The sequence below is a fragment of the Anas platyrhynchos genome, chromosome 4 (genome assembly GCF_047663525.1).
Source record: "Anas platyrhynchos isolate ZD024472 breed Pekin duck chromosome 4, IASCAAS_PekinDuck_T2T, whole genome shotgun sequence".
Lineage (NCBI taxonomy): Eukaryota > Metazoa > Chordata > Aves > Anseriformes > Anatidae > Anas > Anas platyrhynchos.
This window is the reverse complement of record NC_092590.1, coordinates 28,534,155-28,558,347: the sequence shown is the minus strand read 5'-3', so window position 1 is coordinate 28,558,347 and position 24,193 is coordinate 28,534,155. Positions and strand designations below refer to the sequence as shown.

Below are 24,193 nucleotides of genomic sequence, written 5' to 3'. Positions count from 1 at the left end.
AGCATTTATTGAGAATGTGTTGTTACCCAAGAACCGTATCTAGGTGAAAAAAAGTAAAGAGCTGACGAAAATTCTAGATGGCAGTATTACAGGAGAGCACAAATAAAGAGTAATTTTAAAGATAACACTACTTTCGTGCTATCCAATTAAAATATGGGTACTTTCTAAGGTGCTTTACAATGTTATATGAGAACACTTCTTCTCTGATGACATTGCCTGAATTAAGCTCCAGTGCAACCTCCATACTGCTTCCTGAAAACCATGTTTAAGGATAGTATACTCTGGGACTGTAGTCTGGGCTATATTTGCTTCTTCCTACCTTTTCATCCTGTAGGAAGGGGTGTTTGGCTCACATGGGCATCTCAAGGGTCTTCTCCCTACAAAGGTTCTGTGCCATACTGGAGTTGTTTCTCTCATGTGAGCTAATACAATTCCTCATGGCACTACATATTTTAGGATGTTAGACTGCATAAAATGCTTTTCCCCGCCGTCAGTTCTATAAGCACCGGAACACAATGCCCATGAGCAATTTGTCTGTCATACATACCCAGTATAAGAGGGGGACATAATGATGGCTAACTGAGAGAGAGACAAAATACACAAGACCTTCATGTATTAAATAGTTTATTTCCATTCTTATGTCACCTACTACTCAGCTTCATTTCAGCTGTGCTCTTTAGCGAAACATTCTTTTAAGAGTGAAGTTTATACTGAGATGACAATCACAGCTGATGGCATTTGTGTTAGCCCTACAAGAAGGTGATAGGTATTCCAATAACTTGTCAGCAGCTTACGTGTGACAGCTACTCACAGTAGAAATGCTTTCTTGAAACATAGGTCGCACTTCTCCAAAGGCAGTTGCAATGTAGGTTACAACCTTCGTATGGGTGTGTACACACAAATATCAATCTATCATTCTAAAACATGAGTATTAAGTAGAAAACAGATTTATTTATTTTTTACAAGCTTAATGCTTTTGTTGTATTTACTGAATTGAAATGTAGCAAATGATAATGAAAACCTTGTGAATTTACTGCAGGAATAAAAACGTGCATGCTGCTCAGTGTAATATACACTACCAGTAATGCCTGCAGCCTTTTCAGCAGGCATTTCAAGGATTCAGCATTACTAAACAAGCACATGAGACATTTATCATTTTTTTTGTCATGAAGTCAGTTGATTTTATTTTGCCAATACGAAATAATTTACTAATATTTTATGTTTGTAAAATGTAGATGTTAGTGAATACACAATGAGAATACCGGTATTTGACTGTTCTGCATCAATGCTCTTGTCCAAGCAGTGCTTTTTTTGTATGTAATATCCCAAACTCTTTACTCTGCTATGAATGGAAGCCAACTGTGGGGTGGCCTGCATCCACACTGTGCAGTTTCTAGTCTCCAAAGCAGGATGTCTCGATGAGAAACATCTGTTTGGGATGGTCCTAGGAATATGATCATTGCTGAAGTGCACACAGGCTAGCTGGCAAGGTAAAAGCATGACAGAGATCACCGTAAACAGTCACAGTGCTGAAGAGCTATGTTGCATTGCCCCAAATTACTCCCAGGCACTATTAAATGTATGAGTACAGCTAGAGCCTGTCGCCCTTAATAGGCTGCATGCCACCCTGTCAGAGTATTACCATTTGTAAAGCAACAAATTACATCAGTTGTCAGGGCTTCAGTGTTGTGCCTTGTTTAGCAATAAATCTGTTATCTAAACTTTTTTGATAGATGACAGCTTTTTCAATACTGATTTGACCTACCAGCAGTGTGAACGATTTGTCTTCATGGTTATTCCTTCCCTTGTTGGCTTTATTTTAACTTATGTTCCCTTTTTTTATGACTGAGATGTGTTATGGAAAGTATATTCTGTGATGCGTGGCCTTCTTTTTTCTTCTTTTTCATAAATAGTGTACTGCATGGCTTTAGCATCATATTTTCTACAAAGACAGACTGGTGTTTATAGCATTTGTTTTCAGGTACGTTAATTTAATTGCACGCATTATGGCCTTAGTAGGGTGATGTTTTTTCTTGTAAATGATTCGTGGCGAGTCCAGAAGCCAGTTCACTGCATGGTTTCACCAGAGGCAGTCTGAAAGCTCAGGTTCACCACAAGTCACAGAAAATTGACCTCCATCTGTTGTTCCCCAGATTTAATTCACCTCAGGCTTAGCATGTTTCTGAGGTTGCATTTAACAAGTAACTTGAGCAGATGGTCTTTTCTGGGTATAGTTTTTCTTTAGTATTCCAAATCACCATTTGGATGACTCTCAGGCCTCAAGAACAACTTTCTGGAGAAAACATTTAAGTTGTGATCTTCCATTAGTTTCCAGTTCACAAAGCTGATGTCTGAGTTCTGTTGTGATGGTTCTGAGGTTACAGTAGTTGACTTTTTAGCTGACTTTATACTGTTACTACTTTACATTGTATAACGATTAATAGATTTGATGATTGTTATTAGTTCACATAATCTGATGACCCACTTAATTTGTATTTCTGTAGATACCATATCCCTGTTTTTCTGGCCAGTTACAGATTTATTTTTTTTTTAAAGACACTTGAAACTGGCTTTCAATACTTTTTACCTAGGGAAACAGCAGAATGTTTTCACTACATAATGTTCCAAGGAGCAGCAAGGGCCAAGCAGGGTGGTCAGGTTGCTCCTGGCAAGCCTGGTGACATGGGCCCATAGGTGGGGGTTAGGATCAGGCCCAGCAAGGGGAACCAGGGCTGGACAGGTCTGTGGGGACAAGGAGGCAGCCTGTGGGTGGGTCCGGGCCCACAGACAGGCTCAGTTTGGCAGCAGCAGTTGCTCAGGCCAGACCATGCAGCAGCCCAAAATGGTTCCAAAGGGCCAGGACTGGCCCTGTGGTGCCCTCCCTACCACGCTCATGGCCACTGGTGGGAAAGGAACATGCTCAGTTCTGTGGGCTCCATGTTTGCCGTGTGCCCCTGTAGCCAGACAGCAGAAGAGCTCAGGGCCCTGGAAAGATTTTAATAAAGGTATGCTGTATGACACAGCTTCTTAATAAACTGATTCATTCAAAAAACTGTGATAAAAGAATGATCAGGATGTTATTGTTTGCTATTAAGCTGCATTTTTATAAAGTTTGTGTTCAATATTTGTGAAAAATATTCTTCGCATTACATATATATATAAAATCTATTTTGAGAATCACTTTTTAAATATTCACTGATGAAAAGATATATATTATATAAAACCTATGGTAATGTATGCACACAAATTGAAAGAAAAATTTTCAGAAAGATTTTTCTGCAGTGAGTCTTCCCTTTCAGCACTAGCATTAGCTATAGAAACCTGGTGATTAATCAAGCGCTGATTCAAAGGATGATCTCAGCCTTTAAAGAGATGTAGAAAATGTTAATGGATGAAAAAAGAAGTTACAGCCAGTTGCCACAGAAATTGAATGAAGCTTGAGTTGAATGGATAGCTTTAGTTGAATTGCTTATTGGATGAATTGCTTTGAGTTTCCCTTGCTACAGATATTGATAAAAGATATAGATTTGAAATGAAATGATGGTGTTTTTCATCTCAGAACAGACTGTTAGCAAGAGCGAAGGGTTTTTCCCCTCTGCTATGGGAAGAGCTCTTCCACTGTTGGTTATAACTTCTCTTGAAGGTCCAAGTTCCTCTTCAGGTCAGCTTAAGCAAAACTATTCTCATTCATATTGAGAATTCGTAATTGTATGCTGAACTGAAACTGTTCAGAAACATTAAAAAAAACTATTCATATACATAGACGTATGCATATGTAGATACTTTTATATACATAAAGCATTTACATATGATGCTGAACACAGACTGTCTGATGTAGATGAATACTTGAACATAAATTTCACAGAATTTCGTAGAATGGCTCGGGTTGGAAGGGACCTTAAAGGTCAGCTAGTTCCTGACTTAAACTGCTCCTGAATGCAGAACACCTGAAGAAAAAGAAGTTGTGCATAGGACAGGTATATGTGTGCATTCCAGGACCTGATGGAGGGGTTTTCCAAGTTGGGTCCTGTCATGGGGGAGATGTTGCAGCACACAAGTGATACACTTTCTGTAGGGTTTGCACATACAGTAGCACTTCTTGACTCCAGAAGTCTATGGGCTTGATACAGGTAACCACTGAATTACAGACCTGGCAGTATCATGCACTTATTCTTCAGGAAGAGCAGTGTGACATGGTATAAGTACACTGCAGTGTCACCACCGGTGTCATCAGTGCTGTGTCTGTTTGAGGGAGATAAAGAAGTACTGGGGGGCAGCAGTGCATGGGTTTTGTTGACTCTGTAAAAGCTGACAGGCCTGCTTAATTACAAGGGTACATAAAAAGAAAATTGTACCTTATAAAGTTTCTGGATCAGTCATAGGAAAAAAAAAATAGGAAGCTAAAGAGTTGCTTCTGATTTAAGGATAATGTCTGATGTCTTTCTTGAGGATGAATTGGAAACTTAGGTGTGTTTTGTTTTTTGTTTTTTTTTTCCCACTCTCTGTCTTCAGGGAGATGCAACCTTTCCTATTCATCCACAGAACTGAATATTTTTTCAGGCATCAACATGTAAATTACTGTTGTATCTTTCTCCCTGGACTTGACAGAGGAAGAGAGGGCTGCTGCTTTGACTATGCCTTACTGTTCTCTCTAGTCTAATACATGAGGTATTCTCTGCTTGATTTTTCTTTGCTCTTCCAAAGTGTTTTGGAGGTTACACCAGTCTTTCATTAGGTTTTGAAACATTAGCTTCCATCAGCCAGTAGCACTCAGCTACCTTGATCTCACTTTTGTGTAGGTGCTTGGGAGGAGCGCAAGGTAGGCTTCTATGAACTAATTCCTTAATTAAAAAAGAAAAATCCTTTGTTATTACGACTGTGTCTTGAATTTAGCGCTAGTTAGGTTCTTAGTGCAGTGAAAATATAATTTCCCATGCTGAATGAATGATACTGTTTCATTGCTTGTATTTCTTTCCTCATTTGTTTAGACTTAGATTGTAAACATACTTGAGGTAAAACTAGGTTTTGCAACTGAGCACAGATTCTTAACTAGAGCTCTTAGACACTGTCATGAAACTATCATAAAAGCATAATTACAACTGTTCTAGGTACTGTTACAGAAAAGCTGTCCACGAAAACATTTATTAAAATTTGCTTGCACTCTGAAATTCCATTAAATTTTGTTTTGTTTTGTTTTTATGTTAGATCTGCAGTTTGTATGAGTGCAGAGGCATGGTTGTTCAATTTAATGACAAAAACACATCCTTTTGTTTTCTGTTAATATCATTTCTGCTGAGCACAGCTAAGAGCATAACTTCAGTTTCTTCCTTCTCCTTCATCTGTACTGGATTTGATTATTCACCTGCAATTAAAGGATTAACTTGTGTAAATTTGGGGAGGCACATGAATATGCACAGGTGTTTCTAGGGGCTTTAAATTAGCTGCTCAAAAATGACTGTCAGAGGTTTGCTTCATTTAGTGTTTGTGGTGACTTGATCAGCTTTATGTAAGTAAAGGGCTTCTTCCATTTGGCTCTATGCAAGTTCTGAGGATACAGATATTGACACCGTTCTTCCAAAGTAACATGGTGTGGTGACTGTTAATATAAATGTGGTGATAAATACTGTAATACAATAAAAGAACCTTACTCTGTATCTTTAAATACATTTCTGAGATATCTTACAAATCACTTTGCTGTTGATATATCTTTGTATGGTATGAGTGCCAAGCCATGGTATACCAGAGAGATAATATACCATTTAGAAATGAAAATTTACCGTTTAAGTGGATGATATATATTATGAATATGCTGTGCTAGCTGTCACGTGCTAGTAACCCAGGTTTTACAGAATTTCATCTTAAAAAATAGCCTGGATACACAATTCTAGTTTATATGTAAAGTTAGGAAGATCTGTAACTTTCAGTTTTGATTTTTATCTATGTAATGTCTAGTATTTAATTTTGCCTCACTGTATTTATGTCAAATGTGCTACACTGTGCCTCCAAAAATTGAATCTCTCCCAGGGTGGTTTTCACTCCCTGCAAATCTTCAGGGGTGATGGAGGAAAGGAGTCTCTTTTTCTGTCTTCTTATTAATATTTTTATTACTACTGCTTCTGTAGCTGTCGGTGTTGAAGTCTCCAGGATTGGAGATATGAGAGACAAGGATCATCAGGGTGCAGCTATTACTATGGTTTTGTTTGTGCTTATGAATTTGTCATTTTAATATTTGTCAGATCTACGAGTTGTGTTCAGTCCACCCAATGCAAGAGATGTGTGTGGGCCCTCAGTTCAAACATTAGTCTGTTAGGAAGACTTCTGTGACTAGGACTATGTACTTAATTATTTTCAATTTCTTTGTGTTTTACATGAAAATTTTGCTTGTGAAAGTGTGCCTTTCTCAATAGTCCTTTTAAAATGAGGTTTACTTGAATCTCTCTTTTTCCTCTATTGTATATTCTGGTTTTATGGCATTTCTGTGGTTGTGACCTTTATTAGCTTCCCTAGTGAACTTTCTTTCTCTATTTAAGAACTAAGTCATAGCTCTCTGATGTTTCACTTGAATGTCTTTGTACCTGAGACCTCATTAATGTTTAATATTCATAGATGAAAAGTGAAATTTAATGTCTCCATGTATTCCGATATATATTAAGCTGACAATTTAATGTGTTTCCTTTTTGACTCCTCTCCAGACCTGAGACATTTTAAAGTTCAGTTTTTTTGTGTATTGAAATATCCAGCTAAGAGAAAAAAGGGACTAATAATATTAATCCCCATAATTGTAACAGTCACTGGTAAAAAGTCAGTTTTTAAAGAATAGCTGCTTCATGGTGCTAGCTGAGATAATATCATTTTTTCTCTGTGTCTACATGGCAGTAATTGTCCTGGTTGTAGAGAGAATTGGCCTTTAAGGGAGCCCTGGAGTTTGCCTTGGAGCCACTGAAGCATAGCAGGATATTGGATCTGTTGGGCAACATAAGGATACCGAGTTCAGCCAAGGCAGCACAAAGGGAATTAGAGTGTTTTATGTTTATGCACAGGGACTTAGCAAAGGCAGAATGGTGACATACTGAAGCTCTCAGCCAGGAGGCCTGGTGAGATTCAGCCTGCAGGAAGACGTGAGCATAGTGGGGAGAAAACCTCTGCAAGGGCCAGGTTAACCAGCACCACTGCTGTGACCCAGCAGGGGATGGGCAGGAAGGTCTGTTGTCTTGAGTGTACTGGAAAGCCTGCCCTCAAAGGAGGGGGTGATGGAAACGGTCTGTAAAACCAGGCTGCAGCACCTTTTTTCAGAGGTGAGGGCTATAGCAAGTGTAGTACCATTTCTTTGTTTGTGGTAGTTCTTGCAGAACTTACACAGCCTGAGTGGAATCAAAATCATTTCATGTATTCATCTGCTCAACACCACAGGAGGACCTCAAGTATAAATTCCTTCGATACAGTAACTAAAACTTACATTTTCAAATTTAAGTGCTTAAGTTTGAAAATGTAAATTAAGTGCAAACTTAAGTAGGAACTGTGGGTACTATGAAAATTAGGCTGTTTATATTAATAAGTAAACATTTAAATTCGTGGCTTTGGATATGAGGCAGGGAGAAATTTTTCAAAATCTATAAAAGAAGCATTTAGCAAAGGAGAATATAGCTTCTTCTCTCAAAAGAACTGTGGTAATTATTTTCAATATCTGTCTTTTTTTGTTTGTTTGTTTGTTTGTTTTTTGTTTTTGTTTCTTTTTTTTAATAGTATCTTATGTTTAAGAACTGTTCACATAGCACACAGCTCCAGACCTATCAATTTGGTGTTTATATACTGCAGGCAAAAAAAAAAAAAAAAAAGTCATAGAAAAGCTGAAGGTCAAATCTTTAAAGTTATGTTTGAGTTACAGTAGCTTACCCTGTTCAATGATGTGTAACCGTAAATTCCCACCAAAAGAGTGGGAGACAAGGAATTACAAATTAAAACTCAGTGTATCAATCAAAGCTGTTCTTTCACCTTACTTTAATATGCTATTCACATTCTGGCTGTTGATAAAATTAGATTTAATTAATCACAGTACTCCTTTTAGTGAAATATACTGATTGGTTCTGTAATTGAAAACTATTGGCATAAAATGGAAAGGTCAGCTTAAATGGCATTAGACAGAGAAGATAATCTGTTTGTCCAATTTCAAAGTTTTTTGGTTCAGAGGAAAAAAAATGAGGTCATTGTTTGAATTGAAAATAGTTCATTAATTTCTCATAAATGTACTCTCCTTCTAGTCCTGTTCCCATTCTCCCACCTGAGGAAGAGTTTCTGTGCATACCTGAATTCTTTAAGTGTGTTCTCATGACTAGGGAAAAAAACAGTGCTATTTCAGGCACATAAGGAGAAGGACAGGACCTATTAGATCATCATTGCTAATAATTTTTTCTGGTAATTTTAAGTATATGAATCCTGTTGAACTTGAGTATCTTTCCAGGTCTGTGATGTAATTTTATCTTTATTGACTTAATTACTTATAAACATTTCAGTCATTTGTCCACTTTCAGTAAAGAGAGTTCACTGCTGCTCCATAAAAGAAGTGTAAGATTGGGTTGGAAATGTAAAGTATGTAACTGCATAACATGGGTATGTTAAGCTATGTTATTGTCAGTCAGAGAAGGTAAAAGCATATTACAATTTATAGCTTAGTCTTTCTTACTTTCAGGAAATGGATTGCCTCAAGGTACTTGTCTTCTTTGTCCAGTTAGCATTGATATGTTTTTATTTGCTTTTTTTTTTTTTTTTTAATAAGCAGTATGTACTTCCCATTCTTAGTCTTACCCAATTGCTAACAAAATAATACAGTTTTCTTCAAAGGTTTGTATATTCCTGGGGTCAGCAACAAGAGATGAAGAGAAGTTGAAAAAATAAGAGCATTTAGTCAAGAGGAGAGAATAATTTTCATGTCTATGAAAAGTAGCTGCTGGAAAGGAGATACGTTGTTCCTGTCCCTGGTGGAAAGAACAAAGAAATAAACGGCTTAAATTATGGCAAGTAATGCAGGTTAGATGAAAGGGGAAGTTTTCTAATTGCAAGAATAATGAAGCATTGAAGTATGTTGCCTTGAGAGATTGTGCAGTCTCTGTATTGGAGGTCTGCAATAGCAGATTAGTTAGATACTTCAAGGAAGTGTTTTAGGTATACCTGGTCCTGATTTGAGGTAGATTATGTCTCAAAGGAGCATCCAGATATATATTCATGATTCTGTGAATGATCATCAAATTTTGCACTTTCATGTGTGGCTTAAAACCTGCTATAGTAATGTACTATTGGCATTTCAATAATAATAATAATAATAATAGTAATTAGTCATAACAACACAACAGGCAGTCTGCTTTTCCTTAGAGATAACCCAATTTTTACAAATGTGGAGAATGACATTTTGACCCAAGATATCTTGGTTTTTATTTATGTATGTTAATTATGATTTTGCATGGACCTTTGTAAGATCATACAGCAAGTATATCTGTGTAAGGCTGTGTATATCATTTAGTAGTTTCTTCTAAGTTTAAGTGTGAATTTGCCCCTCCCAATGAATTTAGAGAGGAAGAATAAGTGCAACTTATTCTCCCCATTTTTTCTGTTCACATATGTACATAGGTGACATATGTACAATACAGTTTTCTTGATTTTTTGAAATCTAATAGTTATCTTCTTTAGATCCTACTACTCTAAAACAAAAAAAAAGTAGAGGTTTCACCTAAAAACTCTTGAAACTATACCATCTTCTGTTTATAAAATAGCTATCATATTAACGCAAATTATGTATCTTTTACTAGTTTATTATGTATGGGATAACCGATTTAAAATGAATAAAGACAATAATTGAAAACAGTTTGTAAGTGAAACAAGACAAAAAGAACTATTAAGAAAAAGCAAATAATGTTGAGTGTTGAGCAAGTAGCCCAAGAAGTTGATTAAAATGCTGGTATTTTTACTTCTGTTTCCCTGTTAAAAAAAAATAAAAAATAAAATAGTATCAATGAAATCCAAGCATGTGAAGTAGCTTGAGACTAGTGACTGTATAAAATTCTGTTGTTAAATATCCTTTCTGTGGGTTTATCATTTTTGAGCTCACGATACTTGTCTTCACATATGTGAGGAATGAGCATTTCAAGAAAGGAAGGATATGTGATGTGGTGTTATTCTCACCTTAAAATGAAGAAAAAGGCAACAGGAGCTGTCATAATATTTTAATAATAAGATTCTTCAGAACTTCTTCAGTGTTAATTAACCTGTTCCAGCAGTTAAGTGGATTTAGTTAAAGGATCAAAATCTTTTCTAGTATATAAAGGCATTCATGGTATCCTGGTGTTATTCTTCAGCTAGTAAGAGATTAAAACCTTTTTCTCATGTGAAAGGAGTATGCTAAACAGTGTCTCTCTACCAAATCCTCCTCAATTTACTTTATTTTTACAGAATTTAAAAAAAAAAACACAAACAAAAACAAACAAACAAACAACAAAAAAAAAAAAAACAGAAAAAAAAAACAACAACAACAGCAAACATTTTAAAGAAAAGAAAGTAATTGTGGAAATGTGTATGAGATTGAGAATGGAATGAGCTCAGAATTAAGTAAGATTCAGAAAGCATGATGAGGTGGGAAAAAAAAATGAAATCCACTTTATTAAAACCAGGAGGAAGGGTTATAGTGCAGCCTGAATAAAATGCAGTTTCACATAGGCAAAGTTAAGTGAAACAGTTTCTCTAAGTCAGTTTAGGAACTTTTTTTTATCTTTTTAAAAAATTTATGAATTTTAGACATCCCATGTGTTTGACCATGAACGTGTACAGCCACCTAAACTTGCTTTAGATCCAAATTTTATCATGCTGGCATAAGTAGTAAGACTGCCATCAGCCTCAGTAAACCAGGACTGACTTCACACAAAAATTGTTGTGCTTCCAAAGACCTTGGAAGAGGACAGCTTCGTACTCTCTTAAGGCTGAAGGCTTAACAAGAATGCATACCTGTCAGTTATGTTTAATCAGCTTCCCTTCTGCAGCAGTCTTTGGAGTTTGACTGAAAATCTCTTAGACAGTGGGAAATTTCTGTCCGATGCTGACATAAGGAAAGATTTCTTTGAGAGAGAGAGAGTAACGATACATACAGTGGAGTATCAGAAGCCTTCTGATAAGAATTGGTGTTGGCATTTGAGCTGATTAGTTTCATTCAAGGTCTTCTTTAAAATGCAAGATAAAAATTTGTTTCCAATGTAGGTTCATTACTTCTATTAATCAAAATAGGTTTTGTTTTCTTTAATCTGGTATAACCCAAATTGGAAATTCCAAAATAAGTTATTAATGACACATTTATAGGGTATATTTTAATAAATTCTTGAGCTGATTGGTGCAGGAAGGAAGAAGCTCCTATTAGGAACAACGTTATTTTCTGCAACTTATTTTTTTTTGCATAAAAGTTCACTTCCTAAAATAGATAATCTGGAGTATTTGTAAACAGGTGAGCTGTATTTGACGCTCAACAAGACAGTGAAATGTTTTCTTTCTCCACACAAACCACAGATTCCATATGGACATTGCCAAAACCTTTAGTATGCTGCAAATCAATGCTCTTGGAATATGAATTATTTTGTGGTATGGATCAGGGAAGAACTTCAAAAATACTTCATAAACTTATCTATCTGTCTGTCTATTTTTTTGTAAAATGTTCAGTCAGCTGTGTAAAGTAAAAAGTTACTGTATTTTACCTGTATGAGTGGCTGTTTTGTAGTAAGGTAATTTATCTATAGAGATTAGAATTTAAAGCTCATGAAAGCCTTTATTAAAAAATCTATTACTCTTCTTTTGTAACAACTGAAGAATATACTTGTAGAAGGCTATTAGCTTTTACAAATACTTTGAGAGGCTAAATTAAGTTTTCACTTATATTGTAGGTAAAAAAAAAAAATTGAATATGTTCTCCATTGCTACAGAAACTCAATTTTTGTAACATATTATTTTTTTATTGCTAAAGCATGCAAGATAGCAAGTTTGCCTAAAATAAGTTTCTGTATCTGACCTTTCTATAACAACAATTTTATTACACCAGAATATGCCAAAAATCCATTTCTATTGAAAATATTGGTCAGCTTGGGTTATTTTTAAAAGAAAAGTAATAAACGGTAGCTATTTTTTTCTAATATTGCTGGGTCTGCTGGGTCAGAGGTATCAGATTTGCTGCAAAGTTGTTATCTGTTGTACCACAGAGGTTTGAAGAAAGTTATATTCATGAATAAAATGAAATTTTTGAGAAGTGCAAGGTTCACCAAAGGGAAAAAATAGAAAATGCTTCTGATGTACTGTTGCATGAGATGACAAAGTTGAGGTTTTTTCATTGAAGACTACTGACTCTCCTTTAATTTCTTCATTCTGTACAGTTTCTAAAACGTTTTCAGTACTTTATGTGTATTAAAGGATAATAGAGGATGAGCTTTTATTATAGGAAGTTCAAAGGTAAATGATTTTAGATGTATGTTAGCATAAGAAAATCTGGCTATCTATCACCAATGAATGGATTCCTCAAAGTGGGAAACAATTTTTTGCTTAAAACACCTGACACTTGAATCCTACAAAACCACTTTGTGTCTTGAGTTGCTGAAGTGGCTAATACAAAACAGCATTCTTTCCAAAGTGAAAATGTACAGACGTTATTCTAAACATGAGGAAAAATACGCTTATCTGAAAAATCTATTAGCAATAAGCTATATCTTTATTACTCATCTTTGCAATATTGAAAACTGCAGGTAGTCAAAAAATTAAACAGTCCCTAAACAGTAAATAGATATCTCTCTCTCCCACCTTCTCTCTCCCCTGTTTTTAAACGATGTTTTAAGAGTTAGCAAAATTATTAACATCCTGATTCTTTGGCATGGACATTGGGTTTTATTTGTTGATTTTTTTCACTGGTTTGAAGGAGAAGAGAAAGCTTGTGTATATAAAGTACATACTTAAAATTTCTTGTAACTGTATGACAGGTTTAAAAATAATTAATATCTATCATATAATTGATTCAGGAGTTATTCACAGTTGTCCTTGACATTGTTCATTGGAAGGGTCTTAATAAACTACACTTCAAAACTTAAGCAATAGTCATATTGGCAAAAGTCCTGCTGACTATCTTTGAACCCTTTTCATGTTTTTCAAAGTAAAAATAAATTCCAAAAGAGGCACTCATTAAAAACAAGCAGCATTAAAGTAACTTCAGGTATGATTTTAAAGCTGCTGAAAATTAATAATAAAGTACAGATGTAAACTTTCCTGCAAGGTTACCCTGTTGTGGTGGGAAAGCACTCTTTCTTGACTTTGGCAAGTGCAAGAAGGAAATGAATTGGTCAATTGGCACACTATCAACGTGTGGTTCAGTTCATTTGGAGCCGTCATAGGAGCTCGTGTTATTTTAGTTTGGTTTCTTTTCGCAAAGCTGAAATTGAGACAAGTGGAAAATAAAACTTTAAGAAAAGATTGGTTTGGGTGTTGTTTTAGTTATTGAGCAAATCTGTTAGCAGCCTAGATAACCAGGCAGAAAGACGTGGGAGTTGCTTTCTCTGATAAATCTTTTTTATTATCCCATCAGTGCAGATCCTACCTTCTGTCCTGTAGTCATTTAGGAAGCCAGAGTTCACTGCTAGACTTTGTAGGTCACAATTCATGGTGTTCAGGTTCAGCAGGTATACAGGAGTCCAAATTCCTATGGAACTTGGTGCTTTTTATCTCCTTCCCACAGAATGGACCATACATTTATCCCTCTCCTAAAGAGATGGAGTGTCTGTCTCACGGGGAGAAGCTGAGAGCTGGCTCTGTTTAGCTTTAGGAAGACAAGGATCAGGGGCATAGTATCAGTAGGTATAAACACTTGTAACTGGGGGAGTCAGACCTTTCATAGTTGTACCAAATGAAAGGGCAGTATCTGAAATACAGAAAAATCTGGTTAGACATGCTCTGATGTGCCCAGGAACTTGGTGTTCTTCTGTCCCAGTCAGCTGTAATCTTTGGGGGATTTGAATACTTTTGCCTCCATTGCCTAAATAATTCTTAGCAGTTAGGAAGGAAAAATTTCAACTTCCTGGTTGTTTCTCTTTTATAATAATAAGAGATGCTACTATGTAATTTGTTGTTTGTATGACAGAATAGATGAAATTACCCCAATCCTTTTATTGAGGTGATAAAGAATATTTTAGAAATGTTAGATGTTGAAAGAAATGAGGGAAATAGATATAGACATATACATGTTGGGCCTACCCTCCTATATACCAGGGTGGAAAAGCTTAGAATTTTCCTTGGGGTGTCACCTGGTGCATTCAACATAGGAGTTCATGAACCATTTTCCTGATAACTTTTAAAATGTATTCGTTTAAAATTTTGTTTCCTGAATGACAGTGCATACCACAAGTTCTTCATGCAGGAATGATGAATGCAAGACTGTATTAGCGCTAAAGAAGCTGTTAGTCTTCTCATCCCTCTGTATGTTATTAGGCATTTACAGTCTTGCACAGTTTGATATGATAAATCAAAACTCTCCAGTAGGCAAATGCATCCTTACAGAGTTCTCGTACACCCATTGCTCAAGCATCTGTCCACTGGGTCAGTAAATAGGAAGTTGCGATGTTTTTAAAACCCATGTTATAGCTTTTTTTTTTTTTTCCTGCACGTTTGTGACTTCATCAATATAACTGTAGTGCAGCAATAACAAATTTTATACCCATCTATAAAATTTCTCAGTAATGAAATGCTTGGGGAGTTTGGCATTTTCTAAATAACCTTATTAACAACTTCAATTTGGAATTTATGGCATGATGTTACTGGCTTGTCCATGATACTCTAGAACCTGAAAGTCTGATGTAAGTGTTTCAGAAATGAAATAACCTTGAGTTATTCAGATGTCGCAGAGTAAATCAAGTGCTGCCCTTTTTTTGATGTGCTGGGCTAATTATTTCAACTAATGTAAATGTCAGCGCAATGAACACTTATTTGCTGTCGCATAACAAATAAATGGCACGGGAAATCTGAGCATATGAAGAAATTTATCATATCCTCAACTCTATATTGTATCGCGTCAAGTCAAGGATTTAGATGGTGATTTATTTTCATATTTTGTGAAAAAAAAAAAGTTTTAAGTTTACTTAAAAATAAAGTAAAAAAAAAAAGTAATTAAAAGGCACTAATTATGTGCCTTTCAATTACTTAAAAATGGGAAAAATAGTAAATTGTCTTTTTTATTCATGGATCTGTTCTGATTTTTTTCTTCTCATTGAAAGATTCTGAGCGTTAGAGACTTTGCCACCTTCTCTTGTTAGCAAGTACTAGTTGTCTACATTTTACTGCACAACATTTACATCATCTTTAGTGTCTTGCAGCCTAATGAGTGTACCCAGCTTGAGGGCAGCTGTTTGCTTTGTGTGTGTGTTTAGGTGTGTGCTGTAGAGGGAGGTTCCTACAGTGAATGTCCCTCCAGTTCTCCCCAGGCATCTCTGGTGTGTCCCTGAAGTACTGCCCCCACAGACAGCAGTTTTGGAAGGCAATGGCTGGCCAGCAGCAGTTCAGGACCACATGGAACTGTCCATGAACATTGCTGGTTGCTCTGTCAGGAAGGACAGCTGCTGCCCACCACCTGCAGTCTGCCCCAGTATCCGCTGCAGCAATTGACCACTCATAGACGGACAAAATCCTGGAGAAGGACCCTGAGAAGCATGTAAGCTGTGGGTTTGAAGCTATCAGTGGGTATTTTCAAGCTGTGCATTGCCTGCTCCTGTTATGTTTAGAGAAGATCACGGTGGATCCAAAACACTAGACTTAATACTTTCATTTTATGGTGATGGGAACTTTGTAGGCGCTTAATGACTGTATTGTCCCTATTCACTCTGCATAGTGCTTCTATACAGATCTCAGTTATACATGGGCAGTTCAGATGTGAGACCTTCTTTATTTGTTAGTCTAATGCTGAAGAGTTGCAGGGAAGGAGAGCCACCCAGGCAATGGTCAGAGATTAAGCATAAAGGCAGAGATGGGATAGTGTGATGTTTAGATATTTTATTATTATTTTATTTTTATTTTTATTTTTTTTGCTAGATTAGGCTGCTTTGTAGCAAGCACCTCCTTAGGGGAAATAGTATTGTGATTTTCCTCCTGAATTTCCTCAGCTGAAACCACACTGCACCATTGTGGATGCTGCTTCTGTTTGGAAGTGGGAGAGCCTTTGACTTCAAATTTTGGCTGTTACATTGCTAACATTTCACTTTAATAGTCTTGTGCTAAAATTTAGCATAAGAAAAAAAGGGAAATCTTTAGGACTAAGTAGTTTTCTTGACTGTTCCACTTATTGGAAAGGAAACTTCATGAGAATGTTTGTGTTCTTATGCTTGTAATGATAGCAGAACTGAAATTTAGAAAATGGACACCTTGCGATTTTGGGGCTGATTTATAATAGACATATGATGGTATATCCAATGATACCACCACTTTGAAAAACGATCCTTAGCTTTATTCTGATAAGTGAAAGGATTTCATTGCTCAATTAATTTTCTTTTTTTTTTTTAGTTTTGTTTTCTGTTGGTTTTTTTTTGTTTGTTTGTTTTTTTGTTTGTTTGTTTTTCTTTTTGGTTGGTTGTGTTGTGTTTTTTTTTTTTTGTTTGTGTTTTTTTTTGTTGTTGTTTTCTTGTCTAGTTCAATCACAGTAGTTGGTCAGGGCTCAGCATCTGTGTTAGGAAGAGGGAAAAAATAGTGATTTGTCTTTTTTATGCAACACTGTTTAAAAACACTGTACAGAATCTTTTGTTTCAAGAATGAAGGTGAATCAGACAGTGGTTCCCTTTATCTTCTCTTGAAACATCCCTGAAAATGTCAAATGTCAGTGCTTCTATGCCACGTTTCTTTCCCATGTGCTTCTTTCCTGATCAGGAACAAGTGCCTATGTTGTGTGTAAGATTATTTCCTGAAATTCATTAAACAATTGGAAATGGTTATGCTGATCAGCTTTACTGATGTTTTGTTAATGCAGTAGTTGCTTGTATATTGGTGTTCAGCAAAATAACCCTAGAGCTAGTGAGTAAATCCTCAGGCTCAAAGTGAATCTCTAATTATCTCTTGTATTTTTTAGAAAGGTGCATTTCCACTGATATATCATCTTCCTTTGCCTGAAACCCCTTTAATTGTCTGTCTCCGCAGAGTGAAATTAAAAATAAATGAGTTATTCAATGAAGGCACTTGTTTCTGAGTTTGAGCTTTCAAATGTCACAGCAGAGAAGCTTTTTTTCCCTGTGAGGAATCTAATAGTCTGTGAGCAAGATTTTTTTGATAATTGTGATATTTTTTGGGCTCATCGTATTCTCTGTAATTGAACCAGATGTTGAATCTTCTCTAGAGGAGAAGGATCTTCTGAGTCTATGTAGTACTTTATCAGTCTTCCATCCCCAAAGGTTTGAGGTTAATGTAAAAATGAAATAGTAAGGCAGATGTTGTATGTAATGTTGCTGTAGGTGGGTAATCCCTCTTGGTCCAAAACACTTAAAAATGTGCAACTCACAGCTGCATACTAGTTGTAACAAATGGTTGGATGATAAATTGTTGTAGGATTTTTTTGACATCCAGTCACAATCCAGCTCTTTGTATGCAGAGTGACTTTCACTATTTTCATAGTGTTGCAATGATAAAAAACAGTTCTTAAATTCAAGAGGCTAAGGGCTGTAGAGACCGATTGCACTATTTGTGAGTAACTTACAGAAACGTTTTGGAGGGGAAAACCCTAAACATGTTTCAGCTTGTCTTCTCTGCTGGTTTCTCATTTCCATATAATAACGTAGCACTAAAGAATATGTGTAACTAAAAGTTTGTCTGGTTAAGAATTGTTTCACTAGCCAGTAAGCAATTAGTCACTAAATCCAAGAAGGCAGTAATGATATTTAATATGACTAAATTGAGTGCTTTTTGCTTTTGAGCACTACTATGAATATATGGCCTGATTTTTTGAAGCAAAGGAATTTCAGCTGATTTCATTTGGTATATTCACAAAAGAGAAAAGTATTTTAAATATATAGGAATCCAGTTTGCATTGGTCAGACCTTGAACTTAACCATGGCTATTACATGTCCTTAGGAAAGGACACCTAAAACAAAAGCCGATCAGGAGGGCCATGGGAAATCTGGTTGTGTAGGAGCACCTTCAAGCCTCATGACTCAGGTAGGCACTCCGACTGCATTGCGTCTGTGTTAGGGTGAAGTGCTTGTAGGTGCCTGGTCCTTCTCTTTTCTTACACTCTGGTTTCCACTGGAAAGAAGCCCTGCTGAATATCTGGGGAGGAACCATAAAGTTCTCCAGTCCTACCATGCCTTTGTGCCTCAAGCATACCAAAGAGTGTTCTTGCCTTTTGGTATACACACAGTTCCAGAAGTATACACTAAAATTTCACACCAGTGTTGTCGTGTTGTTCCTGTTTAGCTATATGAGAAGTGGGAACATGCAAATACCCAGTATGTGTTTTCCAGCATACCTTGTCTCCCATGATCTGTTGCTCAGTAGTTTGCTTAGCCACAGATTAATAATCCTTGTTAAATTTTTCAAATATGGGCTTGAACATAATGCTATTTGATTATTTCTTTAAATGTCTAATTCCAGTTTTATGCTGGAGGTGTTTGATAGCATGAATTTTTAATCATCAGTCTGGCTGCATTAATCCTAAAGAAAGGCAACAAAAGGTATTGCTCATTTTAGCATTTATATTTATGCTGGGTGGCTAATGTTACTTCAGTTTAGCCTATCAGTTTATGGTAGAATATGTGTTCAGTGAAATTTCAGATAATCAGGATCTGTTAACACATCTGTGGTGGGTTTATGTTTTGGCAGCTGGGAGTTGGTTTCTGTGAAAAGAATCTAGAAGCTTCCCCATGCGGCCTGTGGTGAGGACCGTGGTGAAGCTGGCTGTCCCCCTGCAGCCCGTGGAGTACCATGGGGGAGCAGGGTTCCATGCTGCAGCCTGTGGAGGAGCCCCTGGTGGAGCAGGTGGATATGGCCTGGAGGAGGCTGTGGCCCATGGAGAGCCCCTGCACGAACAGGCCCCGGGCTGAAGCTCTAGCCTGTGGAGAGAAGCCCACGCAGGATTTGGGGGTCTGGGGGGAGCTGCCACCCATGGGGGGTCCGTGCTGGAGCAGTTTGCTCCTGGGGGATGGACCCCATGGTACGGATCTATGTGGGAACAGTTCTTGAAGAGCTGCTTCCTGTGGGAAGCCCCCGCAAGGTCAGTTCGGAAAGGACAGCATCCCGTGGGAGGGACCCCACATGGAGCAGGGGCAGAGAGTGACCAAGAAAGAGTGGCAGAGATGAAACGATAGGGACTGACGGCAGCCCTCATTCCCCCATTCCCCTGCATTGCCCAGGGGGAGGAGGTGGAAGAGGGCGGATGGGAGTAAGGCATTTTTGGTTTCTTTCCTTTGTTTCTCACTTCTGTAATTTGTTAGTAATAGGCAATAAATCTTACTATCTCCGTATGCTGAGTCTGTTTTGCCCATCACGATAATTGTTGAGTGATCTCCTTGTCCTTATCTTAACCCATTGAGCCCTTGGCATCGTATTTTCTCCCCTTTCCCTTTGAGGAGGGAGAGTGAGAGAGCGGTTGTGGTAGAACTTGGCTGCCCACCTGAGTAAAGCCACCACAACATCCTATATTATGAAGTGACTTTGTATTCAGCTACTCAAAACTCGCCTTGAGATTGACCATGGGATGTGCTGCTGTTCCGTCTTTTGTGTATTTGCAAGCAGCAACGTTATCAAGGAATCATGGCTTAGCCATTACAGGAGGCAGTTAGTTCATGTATAACAAAACACAAGTTTGTTACGACATACTTATGATGTATCCAACACTGTACTTTGGGGTTTGTTTCCTTCTAGGGCAATGTAGCTTTTCAAAAATTTGAGCCACAGCAAGACTTCAGCTTGCTATTTATGTATTTCATAGTATTTGGATTTATATTTATCCTTCTGCTAGATTAATTTTAGTGAATTTATTTACTTAAGTATATTATGTTTGCAAGAGGGCCCTGTAGTACATTAGACTTGTAAATGTTATCAGGTAAAGTAACTACAAGTAATTAATATTTTTTAAGAGTGTTGCATCAAAATGCAAATAGGCAACAGGAAACCAGCTGCTAACTGTACTACCCAGCTTCCTTTCAGAGTGCTGCAAGTTTGCTATTTAAATCACTGTTTTTAGGGAAAGGGACCAGCAAAGGAATAAATTGTCACAAAAGTGAAGTTTATCATGCTTTTGATAGCTCTGATAGTCTTGAATTCTTACAACCAAGAGATTCACACTGGCTGTGCCCGTGTTGAGAAGAGGCAGAAGTTTAATTTAAGTCAATCTGTCTGTGCCTCACTTTTTGCTTTGAAGTGGCTAATTTAGGAAGCTGGGCTCAAGAATCATGTATAACTCTGTTCTACCTTGTGTTTCTGACTTTAAGAAACAAGCTGCTTGATAACGTTCAAATGGTAATATTATTATTTGAACACAAGAATTATTGAAATTAATGAGTTCATTTTGAGGCCATGAAAGGTTGGATGAAATACTTTTATCAGAATACATGTATCTTTCGTTCTTCAGTTCTTCCAGGTGTGAACCTCTGATGTATGTTAAGACATTAAAAGAAAAATGTTTTCTTGGAGTACATCTGCAAAAGTAGCAATAGAGGAGTGAACCCAGGCTGGATTGTGTTTCAGTAATATGAAGTGTAGGCTACCCACCTTCAATATTAAAAATAAAAAAGTAGGTCATGTTAACATAATGAGGTTGTTGTTCCTCAGTAACTCATTTGTTTGGTTCACATGCTTCATACATGAAGAAGCATCATACATTCAGAGCATCACTCTTACACGTGCCTGAGTTTTTTTGTTGAGATTTCAAAATATTTCTCAGAAGAAGGCTGATCAAATGTTGTTTCCCAGAACTGCTTTTCAAGTGTGTTTTCACACATCCTTTGAACATGCTTAACGGCATTTGTAATATGCATTATACATATGCCCTTCATTCTGCACAGTATGCCAGTTCAAACCTAGGATTAACAGAATAAGATTTTCTCTGTTACTCGTAAGCAGCAACAAATCACTTCTCTTTCTTCAGCGCAGATACGGTAAATCATCTTGTTTGTTTATCAGAATTTGCTACACCTTTTTAAACCACGTTTTTCTTAAATTAAGCGTTTGGAAAATGGCTAATGTTACTTGAAACCTTCTACAGCCTTGTAATACCTCTTACCGATCTCAATTTTGTTTACTTCTAATGTACTTCTAATGGTACTTTTCTATTTTATTTTAGTTAAAATACTACCATTTGGCAGAAAGAATGAGAAAAAAAAATTTCAAAGCTCTGGAAATTTAATTTGTGGTAGAATATAAAAGCTTTTCTTAGCTTTATGTGGGAAATCGGAGTCTGGAAAGCAAAAGCTGCATGTTGCATGAATGCTTCTTTTTTGTTTTGCTGGTTGTTTGTTTTGTTTTGGGGGAGGGGGGCTGATGGGGAAAGAGGTTGTTTGTTTTTTTTTTCTCTTACCACACATACAGATCAACTGATTTGGAAGTGCCTTAGGAGTCTCTGTATTCTGCCTCTCTAAGGCAGTGAGCCTGGCCTTATATGAACAGCAATAACTCATCATTGGCTATTCCAGGAAACTCCAAAGCTAAAGGGAAATGTTGGGAGGTGTTGAGTAACTATAACTCCAATCTTGTAGAAATGAGAATTTAACCAAAAATGAATCGAGGTACTTCCTGAGTTGAAGAATGAGGCATTTTTGACAGCCTGTTGTTTTAGTGGTCCATTTAACATCCATAAACTTCTTGCGTAGTAGCTATAGCAAGATGCTAATAGAAATATTACGGATGTGTTTAACATACTTAAATTAATAACTTAGTTAACATATAAATTCATAGTTTTCTCACAGTATTTGGAATAGTAGCTTAATTTTCCACAGTCAGGGCTCAGTATTTGCACTGGATAGACTGAATGTTTTGCTCACTAATGCCATATTATCAATGTTGTTCTCTAATAATGCAAACAATATACATATGTGCATATTTATTTGTGTTTTTTTGTTTTGTTTTGTTTGTTTATTTGCTATTTTTGCAGACAGTTCCATTGGGGCTGGGAGATGGACAGCTGTTCACCTGGACTGATGGATTGAAAAGGAAGGACTGGCATGATTATGAAAGTATTCAAAAAGATGCCATGCGTTCAGGTATACTTAAGTTCAGAGCAAATTTAAGTGGTTTATTCATTTTTTTCACATGATTCTTCTTCCTCTTAAGTCAGCTAAAAAGAATCATAACAGTCTGTATTTGCAGCATGTCACAAGGATTGATAATTTTTTGAACTGAGGGGTCAGAACAAACACAAACATCCTATTTCTGAAAACAGCTAAGTGAAAACAAAAATGTGTTCAATACTACTAGGTATATAATGACCGCATTTAGGAAATGGGCAAAAATATTGACAATATTTTTCATGTTGAAATCAGTTGTGATACCATTAAAAAAGTAGCAAAAGTGTTGGTTTCCAAACAAAGGGATGTATGTAATAGCTGCAGCTGAGTTGTCTTTAAATCAGTGGAGAAAATCTGAGCCTGATACCTATAACTGTCAAGAATATCCAGGGTTATGTTAGGAACAAATTTTGACCCTATTGCCACTGTTGAACTCCAGTCTTTTAGTTGTACTTAGGCTAAAGTTACTTCATTCTGACAATCTAAAATGATGTGAAAATGGAAGCAAATTATATCTTCAGATGCACTGAAGGACACTTGGTTACATTGAGTAATATAATTTTAATGTACCTTTATGTACTCTAAGCCATATGGGCAAACACAGGTTTGTGGTCCTCATTCTGTCATAGGAACATGTTCAGAGTTGAATCTTTTGTAATATAATTTACGGCTATTCAGAATAAGATGAATTAAATTAAAAGGAAAGGAAGGGAAACAGCAGTTAAATTGCACCTTAATCAGTGTCTGAAAGTCATTATTTTACAAAGGCCAATCTATTATAAAATGAATCATGCTGTCTTGATCCAACTGTCAGAAGACAGCCAACACCTTCCCCCAAATACTGAATCCAGTTGACAGAGTCGTAGCATTTGGGAAGTGCTTCATTTTGTGAGGTCTTGAGCAACTAAAATATTTCAAGTGCAGATTAATTTTATAAGCTGTTTTTTCCTTTCTCTTTTGAAATTTTTTGATCACTAACTAAAAGAAATGATCCTTCCGTTCTACATGTGCTTAGGAGGAAACAATATGGGGGGGGAGGGGTGAAGATATTTTAGGTATTATAGGATTTGTCAGATCAGTGTTAATTTTGTTCCAAATTGCATATAGGATTAGCGCTTATTCCAACTGTATGTAGAATGACAAGTATCTTAGAGAATGTACAGACTAGAAGCAGCATATATGTAGAAACTTGTAGAGATGTAGGGAATGTCACATGTTTGGAATGTGGACCTTTTTGAGAGTAGTGCACTGACATTTTGGCAATGGACTTTTGATTCTTGAATATTTAACATGAACCTTATGTGTTTTGGAAAATAAATGAAAATACTTATGATATTCTGATGGATAGCTGTAGAATTACCTTTGTAATGCAAGCTATTGCATGGAGTTGACTAAGAAATTAGCAAAACACGTTATGTAGCATTGTCCTACTTGGGCATTCTATTGCAGTTATAATTTTACAAGTGTGTGAGTACTTTACCAGTAAACTTATTTCCTTGAGAAAAATAATGTATTTAATTCTTCTGACTTATATTTTTACTGGTTTCCTGAGTGTTTGCTGAGTTTGAACATCTTAAAAATCTTTATACAAAATTGTGTCATTATTATTCGTTACATTAAACTAACTTTCAATGTTTTGTTGTTGAAATCACGATATAGCAATGCAAATGCAAAGGTAGAGTACAAAAGTATCTCTGTGCACTCTTTTAGGATATTCTATATAATTTCTGTCCTTACTAGCAAACCAAAATTTTGAAATCAACTTTTAGTTAAAAATTACTTAGAGAATAAGCTCTATAATCTAAAGGCACGAAAATAACACCAGTGGAAGGACTTCTCAGGTGATGTCAGAAAAGGCAGTCAGTGGCCATTACATGGAAATTAGGAAAATAGTGAAGCCTTTTTAGAATCCAGTTTATCTGTAGATCTTTTTTTATTTT

General features: G+C 36.5%; 1 protein-coding gene across 4 annotated transcripts in view; it reads left to right on the top strand.

Annotated features, from left to right (window-relative positions):
* Window positions 1-24,193, top strand: part of GALNTL6 (polypeptide N-acetylgalactosaminyltransferase like 6) — a 487,437-nt gene that overhangs the window by 145,673 nt on the left and 317,571 nt on the right. For all 4 annotated transcript variants that reach the window (XR_011809020.1, XR_011809018.1, XR_011809019.1 and 1 more), the window contains exon 2: window positions 22,121-22,229. Coding sequence is in view for 1 of the 4 variants with exons in the window: in XM_027456411.3 (XP_027312212.1) it covers window positions 22,121-22,229 (109 nt within the window). In the remaining 3 variants the exon portion in view is untranslated. The remainder of the gene's footprint in view (window positions 1-22,120; window positions 22,230-24,193) is intronic.